Below are 18,590 nucleotides of genomic sequence, written 5' to 3'. Positions count from 1 at the left end.
CTGAGGCCAGAGACTGCAGTCTCAGGCACTTAGCACCTCATCCTAAAACAGCAGGAGACTATAGGATTAGCTGCTAGAGCCTTTTCCATACTGTCCAGATGCCTCTTGCTTGTCAAACTAGGGGGAAATTTGGAGCAACAAACTTCTTTTGAACCAGGAGAAGAGAATAACACTCACAGAAGGAAAAACTTTTACATAAGCAAATATGCATAATCTTATATAAGTTCATATACGGATTCATGCATGCTCATTTATGCATTTCTATTCCAACCCAGTTGGGTCCAGATTGCAGAGATTCTCACAATTACATACTTATACATCCATACTTAAATATGCATATGGAGCAAAAGATGAAGAACTCCCTGCAGAAAGAACTCACTTGTTCTGGATGAAAAATGAGTTCCAATCTTTATTGCATAGAGAAAGAAAAAGTTTCTACCCTTTTAATGCTAAATGAGTTAAACCCACATTTTTTGTTTGTTTGTTTGTTTTTGTGTTTTGTTTTTTTTCCAAGACAGGGTTTCTCTGTGTATCCCTGGCTGTCTTAGAACTTACTCTGTAGACCAGGTTGGCCTTGAACTCAGAAATCTGCCTGCCTCTGCCTCCCAAGTGCTGGGATTAAAGGCTTTGTTCCTTTTAATAAGACTAAGCCTGTCTTGTTAATAAGAATGACCTGTTCTCTCCTGTAGTAAAGAGAAGCTTGCCTGCTCCTTCTGCTCTCTGCAGCTTCTTTTGTCCTCTTTCCCTCTGCATTCTGAACATTGTTTTCTTAAGTTTTTTTTTTTTATGTTATCTATAGTTTCTAATGTATTCCACTCTGCATTCTCCTTCTAATCTTGTTCTTTCCTCCTGCTCAAAAGTCACAACAATGCTCTTACTCTCATTGCCTTTTCTCCCATAGCTATACTTATACTTCTAAGTTCTTCCTAAGTTCAGTTCTGCGTAAAAAGTGTTTTGTCTAAAACCTTCTCAGCTCAGCTCCCTTTCACTGCTCAGTTCTTCTCAGCTCAGTCCTTCTCATCTCCTTTCCTCTCACCTCTGGTTCTTCTCTTTGCCCTCACCACTGAAACATCTTTCAGAATAAATGATCACATGTTAAAAAGTTCATCAAAAGTTCACACACAAAATCAAATCAAAATTGAAATAGAAGTTTACAACAGAGAGTGTTTATATGCGTATCCATTAGGAGAAATTATCTAGCTAAACATCCATCACCTGTCTCAGCTCCACAGGTTCACTAAAGGTTTAAAACCATAACTAAGTTATTAGCAAAGTTTTGTATAGATAAACCCAGTCAATATTTTATCTCCTGTCCTAGAACCTATAATAAATCATTAGGTCCCTTTTTTATGACCCTTGGTTAATTGTTTTACAACCTCGTGGAATGTGCTCTGAGAAGAAGAATGTCTGGGTACTATTTAAGAACAATTAACTGGTGACACTTGTGAGACTGGCAGAGTTCTCATTGAAGTTTTAATTTATCAGAAAAGGACTTAATAGCTGTCCCACTATAAGACAGCTTAAACACCGATATAATTTTAGTAATTCTTATAGGATCATCATTAAGTCTTAAGTCATTTATTTGTCATATAACATCACTTCAAGAGAGTACATCTTCCAAAGGGGTGGGCTATTACTCAATTATTATTATTGATTGTTATATATGTTTAATAATAACAGGAAAAGCAAATTAATAGCAGAATCTTTCCTTGCTTAATAAGGGCTCACATTATATAATAACCTGAAGCAGACCAATTTGGGATGATCACCTGATAGTTTTTAGCTTATCCCATTTTGGCTCCTGACAGAACCCGATTATAAACCTTAAGGACAACAACAAAACCCTGGCCTGACAAGGGGTCCTATTTAAGCAATGGGGAGAAATAAAAACACCAGTAACCAACCACATTTTAAGAAAATCATAGGTCTACTCAATGAAATGTAGTCTAAACTATGAACTATTAATTTGGCTAAGAATCTGCAGTTATCCAAGGTATAAGTAATAAGAGAGAACATAGTATTATTCTGCTGCAAAATGATTATTAAATGGATATGATATATATTATTTTATTACACTGATATTTTGAATAGCATGAGTAAACAAGATTAGATATTCATCATTAAAATACAATTTCAGATTTATTACAACATTATGGAAGTTTTAAATTTCTTATACAGGTAAAGCAGAATCTGGAAACAGTGAAATCACGACTCATCACAAATGGGCCTATAGCAGGAAAACACATAGAAATGACGGTTGTGATATTCATTACCCAACAACTGGGATCATGTGAAAGTGCAACATAGCCTTGTAAAATAGAAGAGAGAGTATAAAATGCTAGAAAGGTGAAAACCAGGATCAGAATGGTCTGTGTGGCTCTGTTTTCAGCAGAGCTCCTAGGGGAAGCATGAGTGTGGAGGATGTGTTGAACCCTCTTTTTGTGTCCATAAAGTATGACTATCATGGAGGTGCTGGAACATACAATGAGCAAAGAAAACAGGACTTCAGGAAATACACAAAATGCTGTATACATTATATCTACCATTTTGTCACGGCCTACAGAATGGCAGAATTCAATATCTTTTTTTTGTGTTTTATTTTTGCCGTTTCTGTTGGTTGATGTATATACAGGGAAAAGCATATTTACTAGCATGAATAGGATCCAGCAGAGAGAAATAAACAGGCCCATGAACTTGGCTGTTTGCTCTTTAAATTCCTTCCAGCAGGAGTTTGTGGTGCTGATGGTGATCGCCTGAAAGACACTCAAGAGACAGGTCATGCTAATTGACATACTCCTGGAAACTCTTCGAACATACATAATTAGTTTACACCCAACATCATCGAATAATTCATTCCATCCAAAAACTGCAAGTACTTCTGGAAGTCCTTTGGAGAGAATAATCAAGGAGTTTGATGTGAATACATGTATAAGTATTATATCTATGATCTTTAATGTGCGTTTTTTGTTATAAAGGATTAAATAGTAGAAAAGAATTGAGAAGTTTCCCAGAATACCAAGGGCACTCTGAAAGGAGAGTACAATTCCCATTGCCACGTACCCAAAATCCATTATGTCATTCAGCAAATTTTCCTTCAAATTATGGCAATAATCACAGCTCAGAGCCAAGTCATGTGTTGAAGTTTTCTAAGTTGGGATGTGTGTGTGTACAAGAATCACTGGAGTTTCTATATTCAAGGCCATTGTGTACAACATAGCAAGAATCTGTTTCAAATGAAATATTTTATCATCATTAATAATTTTCAGTGAAAAGTTTGAAATTTATTAGTTGCTGTATTTATAGACAGAAGTTCCACAACACTTCATGGAAATTTAAGCATTAAGAATAATGGTGCTCCACTTTGTGAGAAGCAATGGTGTTAAATGGTGTTCAAGTGGAGTGAATGCTCACATCAAAAATCAACACTGAACTGCTTACAAGTCATATAAGAAGGAAATAGAATTTAGTAACCATTTTCAACATGAAAGAAATCTATACAGTCCAAATGCTGTACTGAAGCCATAAAGTTCTACTTATACTACAGAATGCATGTGTACTCTTTGAGAAAATGATTATTATAAGGGGTAGAGAACTGTAACTATAAGTTCACATTAAAAATTAGAACATGGTACACTGAGGAAGAGCCCTCACTATATTTCACAAAACTTCATACATAATGATACATCCATGCTTGCTCATTTGGAGTCAGACTGTATAGAAGAACCCCCAGCAAAACTATTATAAGTGGTAACCTCTTTCCAAATAACTACACAGTGAAAATGTGTAATTCAAAGGTGCAGGTCATTGTATTAAAAACAAACAAACAAACAAACAAACAAAACAAACAAAGATTTTTTTTTCTTACAGAAATACACAGTGTGGTCATATTTACCACGTCAACTTAAATCAAGAAATCTCAATGAAGAGTATATACTTACGATATCTTTCAAATTTAATTGAAAGTGCTTTTAAATTTAATTGAAAACTACAATAAGGAGTAACAATGATCACTCTGTAGTTTAAAATCTTTTCACACTAGCTGTAAAGCATGAGAGAAAAATTTTCAGTTGCCTGAATTCAAAAGGTAACTTGGGGCAGTTTGGTGACATGAGAAATGAGAACATGAACTGGCTGATTGCACACACAGTCACATAATTTTGTGCTCAATGATGCTATGTCAGCTACATTTTGAAATGCTCAATTGACACTCAGTTTATTTCCATTGTATCCTAAACTGCCTGGATCATATAAAATATATATTTATACAGTCTAATCAACAGAAAATACCTGTCTCCTTTGAATTTGAGAGGTTAAGATTGATCAAATATTTTTTATATCAAAATATTTTCATGATTTCAGGATGAAACTAGGATGGCCTATCTCAAATGATGACTAGAATATTATTAGTTTCAGGAAATTTGTTCAAAACTAATAATGAGCTATGAAAGAAGAAAACTAATATGTGAAATAACACTGTGGCATAGATCATTATCAAGGTGAACAGGAAGATTAATTGCTTAATTGCTTGCATCACAGCTGGAAAATATATATTTAATCATTAGAACTTGCCACACCCTCTTCAGAGAAGACTGTGCAACATGGAGACCAATGGGCTTGGATGGCTGCCAGTCTCGGGTTCGTGCCACACGTGGCTTCGCCCCTGAAGGTCAACGGCAGCGACCTCCTAGACAGCCATAGAGTGCTTTCCTTCTGGGAACAAGCTGAGGGATAATCAGTACCTGGGCATTGGGACTATTAATTGTGCGTGGCCTTTTGATCTACAGCTCGTGTGTAACAACCATCTCACCATCAGGTGAGGGGTGGATTTCAGATTCAGCAATAGATATTCCTGGAAATAAGGAAGTGACTACTGAACCTTAATAGAAAGAGAACAGTACGAGCCAGCGTGAGCAGACTTAGGTATCCACGGAGGAGTCAAATAGGGCAAGATCAGGAAGTGGAAAAATGGACTACGGGACCTGAACGAAACCAGTAAAACCAAGTGTCTGGCAGCATGACCGCAGGCAAAGTGCCAAAGTTGAATTCTCACTAAATGTTCTGTGCTTGCAATAATGACTATTTGTATGGTAATAGGTTTCTAAGTAAGATTACGATCTGTCCTAAATCTGTGCCAATTCCTTGTTCCTTGTTTCATGTGTATAAAGTCTGATGCTTGAAGTAAAAATTTCGCAGCAGTTGATGCAACCATCATGTGTCTGTGTCTCTGTCTGTCACACCGAATCCGTTCCTTACCTGGGTATCTGAGTGCAGTTCCTCTCCCCCCACAGGTCTTAAGACCCCTGACTGTCTGCGGCAAGAACTCACATAAAATAAATAACTATTGTGCTGTCATGTAATCTTAAAAGTTATTTTTAATTTAGTTTTTTAATTATAACATAGTTATATCATTTTCCCCTTCTCCTTCCTTATTCCAAAGCCTCTCACTCACTCTTCCTTGCTCACAGTTACACCCTTTTTCAATAAGTGATATGATATCTATATATCTATATATCTATACATATATAGTATATATATTTATACGGATTTATTAAAATAATTTAGACATATACATATGAGTATATATTTTCTAATACATAAATGCAATGTGTATAATGCTATGTGATCAGCTCTACTATGTTATCAGCATTGATCAGTTGATACAGAAAACCACATCAAACTAAATACAGATTTCAGAGCCCAGTTCTTACTAAGATATCAATAATTCAATGCTTGCACATAAGGCTCACAGAACATTTAGAAAAGAAAAAAGTACATTTGTAAGAGCCAGAGAAAATGATAACTTACTTTGAGGCCGTGTCTCCTTGGAGCATCAGAAGGTATACCCATAAGTCCTTGCCAATATGACTAATCAAGAACAGAATAGGAATGACAATGGTTATGCTACTGTTGCTCACATTTATTCAAAGCACTAGAGAGTCAGACACAAGAATTTACTTATGATCACTGAACAGACCACATAGTGTGATTATAGTAACAGCTAATTGGGAGACCATGTCTCAAAAAACAAAACAAATGAATTTTGTCTAAAGAAGGTCAACTGAGATTGTCTTCTGAATAAACTAGCACAGTTAATGAAGACTGCATCTAAACTTACAGAGAACCTATACATAAATACAAGTACACAAACAAAAGGTATTAATATATTAGCAATTTGAAATTAAAGGGTTCTGTTTTTGAATCCACAGGTTTCTTTAAACTTTTTAGTAATGAAGTTTTTGAAGGTCATTTAACTGTTACATAAACAGATTCTAAAAAATGAAAAAATATATTCATTGTATAAATTTAAACAGTATAAAAAATGTTTTGTGAACATAGTGCTATAGTTGACTTTTTGTTTGTCATGACCAAAACTATAAGCACAAACCACAACTATGAAAATTTGGAAGCATAATTTTATTGTAGGGACAACCCAGTATGACCAAACATGGAGCCATGGCACAATGAGCACAATATTTATTCTAGATGAACATGGTACAAAACTGCCCATTACAGTGTCACCTTCCCTTCAGTATGCTTCTCCAATTTCAAATTTGAAAACAGCCTTGATATTTAGAACATCACTGATTCTTAGGTCCTTTTCCCATAACACATTTTAAGTCTCCCTATAAACAGATTTTTAACTATAGAGGCTATTTGGATTCTAGATTTTTGTTCCAGAATTGCATGCTTTATTTTAATTATTTTTTAAAAAGTGAATCTTTTCTCCTATCATCTACAATTATCATACTTTAAATTTTATTTACAATGTCATAAAAATGTGAAAATACAATTCATATGATATATGAATTATATAATTTCTATGATCACTAAGCAACTTTGCCATCAGATACACTATATCAGTTGGATGCTTCACAAATAGTTCCAGGCATGATGTTATCACTTATCATGGATTAGCAACAGGTCAGAAACTCTTCTCTTAGCTCTTTCTCTTCCTTAGCTGAAATTTGTCTGTGGGTATTTCCCTCCAGAATCCCTTCTCCACACATGAGCCATTCCTCCCCCCATGTTCTCTCCTTACCAGACTCAGTACAAATCGCACACCCCACTCTTCCTCAGCAGAAGCTACATCTCAGTGTGCAGCTCCTGGCATGGTGGTCAGCAGTGTAAGTGAAAGAGGGAGAGAATCCGTGAGATAAAGTTTCATAACTCCATGATGATACCTCCCTCAGAATGATAATTTTCATCTCACCTGCACGTACAATGACAGCTTTTGCTTTGGGAGTTAATAACTTTTCTGTCTCCTTTTCCTCTCAGTAATCACCAAATCCCATTTATTTTCTCTTGTCAGTGTCTCAGAAGAAAATATGTTTGGAAAGCATCCTAGGATTTCATGATCACTGAAGGTTGACAGGAAGGGAAGGTGCAGGAAACATCAGGATTTGATTTGTAAGAATCTTACAAAGAAGCCTTTGTGTCTCATTGGATTTCAACCTCCTCTGTGTTATTCTACATAAAGTATTAATTTTCATATGGCATAGCTGTTCCTCTTTGTAACATCAAAAAATTCAGTCAGGAATTCAGGAATGTATAATGAAATATCAGTAAGAGGAAAATGTGACATCATAACCTTCCCAGGAAATCTTGATCTATTTGTATATGTAGATGAAAATTAACTAAAAATGTGGGTATATTGCAATTCTAGGAAATGTGACAAATCAATCCAGCTATACATAAAAGCCTTATTCTGATAAAATTTTACATATCTAACTATTCCACATAAAATACGTATATCGTTAATATTCATAAAGTATCATATATCTCGCTCCAGTTTTTGGACATACACTTATTCATAATATTAATTATTTTGATACTCATAACTAAAGTATACAGAGTGATAATTCAGTGTAGGTATCTAATGTGTAATGAGAAAAATCAATATAGTTAGCACTTCCTTATTCTTTTCTTTCATTATTTTTTTCAGTTTTTTATTATTTTGTTTATTTACTTTCCCATCTTGGCCCCCTTCTCACTTCCCCCTCCTACAGTTTCTAATTCCATTCTCCCTCCCCATTGCTCCAAGAGTGTGGTCCAAATCACCAGGCCTTCCTCTTCCCTGGGATTTCAGGTATCTCATGGATTAAACACACCTTCTCCCACTAAGTCCTGACCAGGTAGACCTCTACAATATTTGTGCTAGGAGCCTCAGCCTAATCCATGTATGCTTCTGGTTGGTGGTTCAATCTCTGGTTGCTCCATGGGTCTGGGTGAGTTGAGACTGCTGGTCTTCCTATGGGGTCACTCTCCTTCAGTTTCTGCAGTCCTTTCCCTAATTCAACCACAAGGGTGTCTGACTTCAGTCCAATGGTTAGGTGTAAGTATCTGCTACTGTCTTCTATCTCTTGTATTTTGTTGATGGTGCTTGCATCTGTAGCTTCTGATCTACTTCCTAAGCTGTCCATCTCCAGGGTTGCCTCTCTTTGTGGTTTTATAAAAATTGTTTATATTTCCATTTATTTGTTTCCCCTTTGAAGTCTTCTACATTTTTACCCGTAGTTTCCTGTATTTCTTTAAGGGAGTTCTTTATATCATCCTTAAAGGCCTTTATCACCTTTATGACATGGAATTTTAAGTCAAATTCTTGCTTTTTCTGTCATGTTTGTGTATTTAGGGCTTGCATTGATTGGAAAACTAGGTTCTTGTGGTGCGGTGCGAGATTGCACTGCATTCAGTAGCTTATGATCCTATGCTTGCCTCTGGCTCTCAGGTTCTCTCTAGTGTTCACTGGCCTGAGTTTCTTTGACTAGAGCTAGCCTCAGTGAGGCAGGTAGAGCTGGTCTCCTTGGAGGCAGGCAGTGTTGTCTCTGTTTAGGTAGGGCTTCTTACTTTTCTCATTAGATTAGGCCTCCTGTGTCCCGGGTTACTGTGGAACTCCTTCGAGGCAGACAGGCTATGTCACTGGTTACTTTGTGCCTCCTGGGAGGTACACAGACTGTGGGGTATGGGAGGCTTTTTGGCTTGCTGATCTGGCCTGGGTATAGAAGCAGAGCAGTAGAAAAATGGAGCTCTGAAGGGTGGGTGGACCCTATGTCAGCTGGGCTCTGTGACTTTGGTTACTGTGGACATTCTTGGAGGCAAGCGGGCTGTGTTGTGTGTGTGTGTGTGTGGGGGGGGGGGTGGTCTCTAGCCTCTGATCTGGCCTGGGTAGGAAGCAGCCAGAAGTAGGATGGAGCTCAAAGAGTTGCAGTTGGGGAGAGGGTAGGGGTGGAGGTGAGAAAGGTGTGTCTCCTATGAGCTCTGCCATGTGGTTGACTCAGGTGGTATGGGTATTTGGGTGAGACTCACATCTGTATCTTTGATTTCTGTGGACCTCCTTGGAGACACACAGGCTGTAGGTAAGGGCTGGTAGCTGACTGCTGATTTGGCCAATTTTTCATTAATTTTTTGGGTATATTTACTTTACATCCCTATTTCAGCTTCCCTTCTCTCCTCTCTTCTCAGTCATTTCCTCTCCCCTTCCTTTCCCCAATTCTGTAATCCACGTTTTCAATGAGAAAGGGAGGCCTCCCATGGATATCAACCTGCCTAGCCACAGCTTTTCCTATTGAGGCTAGACAAGACAGCCCAGTTAGAGGGAAGATAACTAAAAGTAGGCAACAAAACAAAGGACAGTCCCTGCTGCAGTTATTAGGAGACGCACATGACACTCGAGCTGTGCATCTGTTATATTGGTGTAGAATATAGAATGAACCCTACATGCTCACTACTTGGAGGTTCAGACTCTGTGAATTCTTTTGGGAATAGGTTAGTTGACTCTGTTGGTTTTCTTCTTGTGTCCTTGACCTATTTTATTCGAGTAATACTTACTTCTCCTCTTCCATAAAACTTCCCAACCTCTGCCTAATGCTGTTGTGGGTTTCTGGGTTTGTTTCCATCAGCTGCTGGGTAAAGTCTCTCAGAGGGATGTTGTTTGCCAGTACAGAAGAAAATTAATAATAGCATCAGGGGTTGACTCTCTCCCATGTTATCATTCTAAAGTAGGGCTGGTCATTGCCTGTCCATTGACTGAATTTCTGTTTTATCTTTATCCCTGAATATCATGTAGGCAGAATAATTATTGGATTAAAGACTTTGTGGTGGGTTGGTATCTCCATCCTTTAATTGAAAATCTTTCCTGTTGACAAGAAGTGACCCTTTCAGGTTTCATATCCCCTGTTGCTAGGAGTCTTATCTAGGATCAACCACATAGATGCCTGGGAGTTTCCTTTGTTCTAGCTTTGTAGATCTTTGTGGAGGTGCCTCCCATCTATTTCGGTTCTCTCTCTAGTTGTCTCTCCATCTGCTCTCTCAACATTTGCTTCTTCTTATTTACCTCCACAACCCCACTCCTCACTAGTTCCCTCCATCTATCTACCTCTGATGTCTATTTTATTTTCCATTTTGCATGAGATTTGAGCCTTCTCCCTTGTGCTCTTCTTATTACTTAGCTTTTTAGTGTCTGTAGTTTTTAATCATGGTTTTCCTTTATTGTATGGATAAAGTCCAATTATAATTGAGCACATATCATATGTGTTAATCTAGGTCTGAGTTACCTCATAGAGGATGGATGCCCTTTTCTAGATCCATTAATTTACCTATAAATTTCATGATGTCTTTGTGTTTAATAGTTGAAAAGCATTCCATTGTATAAATGTATAGCAAGTTCTTTTTCCATTCTTTGGTTGAGGGACTTATACATTATTTTAACGTTTGTGCTATTACAAGTAAAGTTGCAATTAACATAGTTGAGCAAGTGTCCTTGTAGAATGGTCGAACATCTGAGCATATACCCATGAGTGTTATAGCTTGGTCATGTGGGAGAACTATTCCCACCTTTCTGAGAAACTGCCTCACATTGATTTCCAAAGTTGTGGTTGTACAACTTTGAAGACCCATTAGCAATGGAAAATTATTCCCCACCCTTCACATCCTAACTACCATGGACTGTCACTTGAGTTTATGATATTAAGCATACTGACAGATGGAGTCTCAGTGTTGGCTTCATTAGTTTATCCCTGATGACTAAGGACTTTGAAGATTGATTTTTTTAATTTCATTTAATTTTTTTTGACACTCCAGATTTTATCCTGCTCCCAGTCTACCCTCTGCCTGTTCTACATCCCACATCTTCTTTTGCCCCCACCACAAGGATGTCCCTATCCCCCAGCCCCTCCCCCACCTCACCAGACCTCCCCATTCCCTGGGAACTCCAATCTCTTGGTTAGGTGAATCTTCTCTGACTGAACCCAGACCCAGCAATCCTCTGCTGTATATGTTTTGGGGGTCTCATATCAGCGGATATATGCTGCCTGGTTGGTGGTCCAGTGTCTGAGATATCTCAGGGGTTCAGTTTGATTGAGACTGTTGGTCCTCTTACAGGGTCACCCACCTCCTCAGTTTCTTTCAACTTTTCCCTAATTCAACCACAGTGGTCACCAGCTTCTGTTCATTGGTTCAGTTTAAATATCAGCATCTGACTCATTCAGCTGCTTGTTGGGTCTTTTGGAGGGCAATCATGATAGGCCCCTTTTTGTGAGCACTCTATAGCCTTAGTAGTAGTGTCATACCTTGAGGCCTCTCCTTGAACTGGATCCCAGTTTGGGCCTGTCGCTGGACCTCCTTTACCTCAGGTTTTTCTCCATTTTTTTGTCCCTGCCATTCTTTCAGACAGGAACAATTATGGTTCAGAGTTTTTGACTGTGGGATAGGATCAGAGGTGGCCTCTACAAAGTCCCTCTCCCCACTGAAGGGCATTTAATCTAAGGTCCCTCCCTTTGAATCCTGAGAGTCTCTCACCCTCCCAAATTTCTGGTACATTTTGGAGGGTCCCTCCACCTCCTACCTCCTGAGCTTCCATGTTTCCATTCTTTCTTCTGGCCCTCAGGGCTTCAGTCCTTTTCCCCCATCCAATACCTGATCATGTTCCCTTCTTCCCCTCCCTATCCCCTTTCCTACCCAACAACCTCCCTCTTTCCCCCTTCCTGTGATTGCTTTCTTTTCCCTCCCAAGTGGGGATTGGGGAGTCCTCACCTGGGCCCTTTAGCTTGTTAAACTTTTTGAGTTCTGTGGACTGTATCCTTGGTATTCTGTACCTTTTTCTTTCTTTCTTTCTTTCTTTTTCTTTCTTTCTTTTTTTTCTCTCTCTCTCTTTTTTTTTTTTGGCTAATGACTGCTTATTAGTGAATACATACCAACCAGGTCCTTTTGGTTATGAGTTACCTCATGAAAGATATTTTCTAGTTGCATCCATTTGCCTGCAAAACTCAGGATGTTCTCATTCTTAGTAGTTGAGTAATATTCCATTTGATAAATAAACCACATTTTCTGTATCCATTCTTCTGTTTTGAGCATCTAAGTTTTTCCAGATTCTGGCTATCACAGACAATCAAGAGCAGATAAACTTTCTAAACAGGCCCATATCCCCTAAGGAAATAGAAGAAGTCATTAAAGACCACCCAACCAAAAGAAGCCCAGGGCTAGATGGCTTTAATGCAGAATTCTAACAGACCTTCAACAACATAGTATCAATATTCCTCAAACTATTCCATAAAATAGAAACAGAAGGAACATTACCTATTTCATTTTGTGTCGCCACAATTACTTTGATACCTAAGCCACACAAGGACACAACAACAAGAGAACTTCAGATCAATTTTACTTATGAATATCAATGCAAAAATACTCAATAAAATTATTGCAAACCAAATTCAAGAACATATCAGAAACATCATTCACCACAATCAAGTAGGTTTCATCTTAGGAATGCAAGGTTGGTTCAATACATGAAAATACACTAATGTAATCCGCTATATAAACAAACTCAAAGAAAAAAATCAGATGATCATCTCCTTGGATACTGAAAAAGCATTTGACAAAATAAAGTATCGCTTCTTGTTAAAAGTCTTAGAGAGATACAGAATTCAGGACTAAACATAATAAAAGCAACTTACTGCAAAACCACAGCCAATATCAAATGAAATGGAAATATACTTAAAGCAATCTCACCAGAATCAGGGACAAAACAAGGATTTCTATTCAATATAGTATTCAAAGTTCTAGCTAGAAGAGTAAGACAACAAAAAGAGATCAAGGTGATACAGATTAGCAAAGAAGAAGTAAAATATCACTATTTGCAGATATTATGACAGTACACATAAGTGACCCCAAAAATTCTACCAGAGGACTTTTACAGCTGATAAACAATTTCAGCAAAGTGGCTGGATATAAAATTAACTCAAATAAATCAGTACCTTTCCTTTATACAAATGATGATTTCTTTAATTGCTTCTCAGTCATAAGAGATTTCACTAATGCGAATTCTCTGTTTTTTCTCTTATCCCATTTTAACGTTTTGTTTCTTTGTTTTATGGTGTATAATTCTTTTTTAGTTCTTTATGTATTTTGTACATTAAGCCTCTGTTGGCTGTAGTTTGTTGAAGATTTTTGCCACTCTGTAGGCAACTGTTTTGTCATATTGACCTTATCCTCTCCCTTATGGGAGATTTCCCCTTTTATGAGGTTCCACTTTTTAATTGATGATATTCGTGCTTGAGCTGTTGATGTTCTGTTGAAGAAGTTGTCACATATGACAATGCATAAGGGGCAATTCTCCACTTTCTCTTCTATTAGAACTATTCTAACCAATTTTATGTTGAAGTTTTTAATCCACTTGGACTTGAGCTTTCTGCAGGGTCATAAGTATGGATTTATTTGCATTATTCTACAAGTATTCATCCATTTAGACAGAAGTATTTTTTGAATATGTTATCTTTTTCTATTGTAAGGTTTTATTAATTGTCTTTATATTTTGTAGAAAGACTATTTGGGTTATTAGGTAAGTGAGTTTTCTCTAATATTGTGTTTCCTTTGATCGTTAAATTTACTGGTTTCAGACTTTTGCCTTGTGTAGCACGGCACCGAGTACTTGACAAGAATAACACACCTTTAGTAGTAGTAAGGATTATCATAATTATATCCAGAGTTCTATACATATTATATAGACACATTACAAATTTCATTTCATCCTCAGAATCCCATTCTATTATGTATGCTATTGAAGCCACAGAATCCCTCTTCAGGAGATGCTATCTCATCACTACAACCCTAATTTTCAAAAGCATGAGAAAATTTACTTCATGTTACTACCTTTGGCTGTTTTATTTGTTTGTTTGTTTGTTTGTTTTCAGACTGCAAGAGCTGCTTTGAATCTTTCTATATTATAGGTACCCTTTATATAGTCCAAGTCAAAAGACATTACCATTCCTAGAAATTCTCCATCAACTTTAGATCAACAAAAGTAGATGCCTGTTATACAAATTGTGATTTTTTTTTTCTCCTGTTAACCTGATGATTGGATTGTGTATAAAGGTTATTATTGATATGATAATAAATCACTCATATTTAAGAATATGATTGATAGAGTTACAATTTGTATGTACTAGTATATGCCTTCTAATGCTCAATGAGCAGGTGATTTACCATGATTTTTTTAATTTAACTAAAAGCCTGCACTTCTATGCCTGAGAGTCCAGAGACTCTAGCCTAACTAATTGCTCTCCAATGATAGAGTGCTAAATGTCGAGAGCTCAGGGATTTTTACTGGATGCCTGGTAGTTTAGATTATGCTGCAAAAATCTCAGCTTGCTGCTGAAAATGCCTAATGTAAACAATGTCATAAAACAAAATTACTATTAGAGAAGTCAGTCAGAAGCTATGGAATATATGCAAATACTGCTTAATTCATATAATCCCATACAACAGAATTATTGTTAAGTATGTGAGTTTGAGGCTATGAAAGCTTTACAAATCCTGCATCATCATTTGGTCAGCTATGCTCTTATAGTCAAGAGACTAGTACTGTTCAGCTGAATAAAAGAGACATAGCCACAACACTTTGCATTTAATTGTGCCTGAGCAATTGGTGACCAGGCCTATGCACACAGGTTACTTGCATACTCATTGAAGGAATAGATACAGCCCATCACAGGGTATAGATGGTTTAAAGAAATTCACAACCAGTAAACTAGAAATACCTACTTAAGAACAGATCTTCAGCTTTCCTCAGTGGTTTATCTTATTCCTGTCTTTAAAAATAGCTCATGTGAAGCCCATATATCACTCATCGTGGACCTCTGAAATATGTCACACATATGGTTCTATCATATCTCTTTGATCTTAGAGGATAAAAGTGATTCAATGGCCACCTGCCTGTTGATACTTTATGACCACAGCTGATGGCAAGACTCAATAACAGCTTCCTAAGACAATCAGGCAAGTTTTGTGGTAATATCCTTCCAGAAAGATCAGTCTCCATTCACCTCAGAAAACATGGCAGTCAGATTTGAAATGGTTTAAAATTTATCTTCCAGGAGTATTTGTAATGAAATATGGACAGATATGTTTTTATTCAAAGATGCTTTTCTTCATATTTTCTTCATCTTAGACTTGTCTTTTTTCTTCTTGTAATTTTTATTGTATATTACACAACTTTTCATTGGATGACCAAATCATTTTTTTTTGTCTTTTAGATTTTGAGGCATGATATAGTTGTGAAAACTTCAGTGAATGAAAACTAAAAGACAGTCAAAGATAACCATGCTGGTGAAGTCTGGTAGACACTATAAGTATGGAATTTCCATTGACTGAGTCTTAAACCTTTGTTTCTTTGTACACACCAACTTTCTTTATCAAGTTACATTAAATAAATAAATAAATAAATAAACCTAATGTTCCACATTTTACTTCTGTTCTGAGTTCTGAATATCTCTTAGGATTCCTAGTCCAGTTAGCTAGATGCAATGCTGGGCACTTCTAAACATTATTAACAAATTGGTGTGTCTAAGGCAGAATTGGTAAGCTTTTCCTACCATGATTCTACAGTAGTCTTTCATTATTTCTGGTATTTTATGACATGTCTTTCTCTCCTTTTTAAAAGTGTGTTACTACTTTCCTTTTTAAAATTTTATTTTATTTTTAATTATTTTTTTACATTCCATATTCCATTCCCTGCCAATCCTCCATCCACCCTCTGACTGTTCCACATCCCACACCTCCTCCCCATCCCATCCCATCTCCATGTGAATGTCTAAAGCCCCCACCCCATGTGACCTCGAAACTCTCTGGGGCCTCCAGTCTTTTGAGGGGTAGGTACATTATCTCTGAATGAACACAGACTCAGAAGTCCTCTACTGTAAGTTTTTTGGGGGCCTCATATCAGCAAGTGAATGCTGTCTGTTTGGTGGTCCAATGTTTGAGAGATCTCAGGGGTCAAGATTAATTGAGACTGCTAGTCCTCCTACAGGATCACCCTTCTCCTCAGCTTCTTTCTGCCTTCCCTAATTCAACAATAGGGGTCAGCTGCTTCTGTACATTGGTTGAGTGCAAATATCTACATCTGACTTTCAGCTGGTGAGGGATGGGGTTGCCATCCCACAGTCACAACTCTGATCCATAATTGTTCCTGTTTGAAAGAATTACAGGGATGTAAATGGAGAGGAGCCTATGGAAAAGAAGGTCTAGAGACAGGCCCAAAGCGGGATCCAGCTCAGAGTACCTAGGCCTAACATCATTTCTGAGGCTATGGAGCACTCACAAAAAGGGACTTAGCATGGCTGAACTACAGAAGACTCAACAAGCAGCTGAAAGAATCTACTGTTCTTTGAGGGGGAATCAATGAAAAATCAGAGCAAGAGTGACACCTGAAGCAAATTTTTTTAAAGTAAGGAGCTTTTTTTAAATTGGTTATTTTATTTATTTACATTTCAAATGTTATCCCCCTTCCCGATTTCCCCTCTGCAAACCCTCATCCCACTCCCACTGCTTCTATGAGGGTTTTCCATCCCACTCCTACCTCACTGCTCTAGCATTTCCCTATGCTGGGGCATCAAGTCTTCACAGGACCAAGGGTCTCCCTCCCATTGATGGCAGATAAGGCAATCCTTCGCTACATATACAGCTGGAGACATGGGTCCCTCCATGTGTACTTGTTGGTTGGTGTTTTAGCCCCTGAAGTCTCTGGGGAGTTTAGGTTAGTTGATATTGTTTTCCTTCCTGTGGGGTTGCAAACCCCTTCAGCTCCTTCAATCCTTCCCCATTGAGGTATCCATGCTTAGTCTGATGGTTGGCTGCAAACATCTGCCTCTGTATTGGTCAGTCTCTGGCAGAGTCTCTCAGGAGACAGCTATATCAGTCAGCAAGTGCTTCTTGGCATCAGCAATAGTGTCTGGGTTTGGTGTCTTCAGAGAACCAAATAACCCTATTTTAAAAATGGGGTACAGAACTAAACAAAGAATTCTCAACAGAGGAGTAGCTAATGGCTGAGAAATATGTAAAGAAATCTTTAACATCCCTAGTCATCAGGGAAATGTAAATTAAAACAAACCTGGGGTTCTACCTCACACCAGTCAGAATGGTTAAGATCAAAAACACAAGTGAGCCCTCCCCAACCCACTCACACCCAGAGGCAGCCTGTTCTTCATGAATTCCAACAGATACAGAGTCACAGGGGACATTGGTACCCCTACCCAGCCAGAGGCACATAGCCCTTCTGGCTTGCACCTGGCCCTGGGAGCAGAGCCTGTGCTCTTTCCTGCTCAACCCACTCACACCCAGAAGCATCCTGTCCTACAGCCTGTCCTACTTCCGACAGATCCAGAGTCACAGGTGAAACCCCAAATGCCCCCCAAAACCTGGCCTAACTGGGATCTTCCAGGATCCCAGGCATACAGGCAACCCCATCCAAGCAGAGGAACATGATCCTTCTTGCACTCACTGGAGCTGAGGAGCAGACTCTGGGTCACCACCAAATCCACCCACACCCAGAGGCAGCATGTCCCCCAGTATTTCTTACAACCAGGAAGACAGCCTCTCAGGAGGGACAGTCCCTGGAGAAAACAAGGACAGCTAACACCAGGGATAAGCAGATGGCAAGAGGCGAGCACAAGAAGATAAACAACAAAAACCAATGCTACTTGGCACCATCAGAACCCAGCTCCCCCACCACAGTAAGGCCTGGATACCACAATACACCTAAAAAATAGATTCAGATCTAAAACCCTATCTCATGATGATGATTGAGGACGTTAAGAAGGTCATAATTAACTCCCTTAAAGAGTTACAGCAGAATACAGGTAAACAGGTAGAAACCCTTAATTAGAGAGGAAACACTAACTGCCTTAAAAAAAAATACAAGAATCACAAACAACAGGTGAAGGAAATAAACAAAACCCATACAGGATCTAAAAACAGAAATAGAAACAATGAAGAAATCACAAAGGGAAACAACCCTAAAGATGGAAAACCTATGAAATAGATCAGGAGTTGTAGATGCAAGCATCACCAACAAAATACAAGACATAATGAGAAAATCTCAGGAGTAGAAGATACCATAGAAAACATTGACATAGCAGTCAAAGAAAATACAAAATGCAAAAAGCTCCTAACACAAAACATCCAAGAAAACAAGGACACAATGAAAAGACCAAACCTAAGAATAATAGGTATGGAAGAGAGTGAATAGTCCCAACTCAAAGGACCAATAAACATCATTGCCTTCCATATATTCAAATCATAATGCTAACCTCTGTGCAGTTTCA

At 38.0% G+C, this 18,590-nt stretch overlaps 1 protein-coding gene across 1 annotated transcript; it reads right to left on the bottom strand.

Annotated features, from left to right (window-relative positions):
• Positions 1–2,150: 2,150 nt before the first annotated feature.
• Positions 2,151–3,151, bottom strand: LOC110338384 (vomeronasal type-1 receptor 4-like). The gene has a single exon (XM_021221721.1). The coding sequence runs from the start codon at positions 3,069–3,071 to the stop codon at positions 2,151–2,153; it is 921 nt and encodes a 306-aa protein (XP_021077380.1). The 5' UTR covers positions 3,072–3,151.
• Between the last annotated feature and the right edge of the window lie 15,439 nt (positions 3,152–18,590).

Source organism: Mus pahari, chromosome 21, assembly GCF_900095145.1.
Source record: "Mus pahari chromosome 21, PAHARI_EIJ_v1.1, whole genome shotgun sequence".
NCBI lineage: Eukaryota > Metazoa > Chordata > Mammalia > Rodentia > Muridae > Mus > Mus pahari.
Note: the sequence above shows the minus strand (reverse complement) of the source record. Positions and strands in the feature narration are given on the sequence as shown.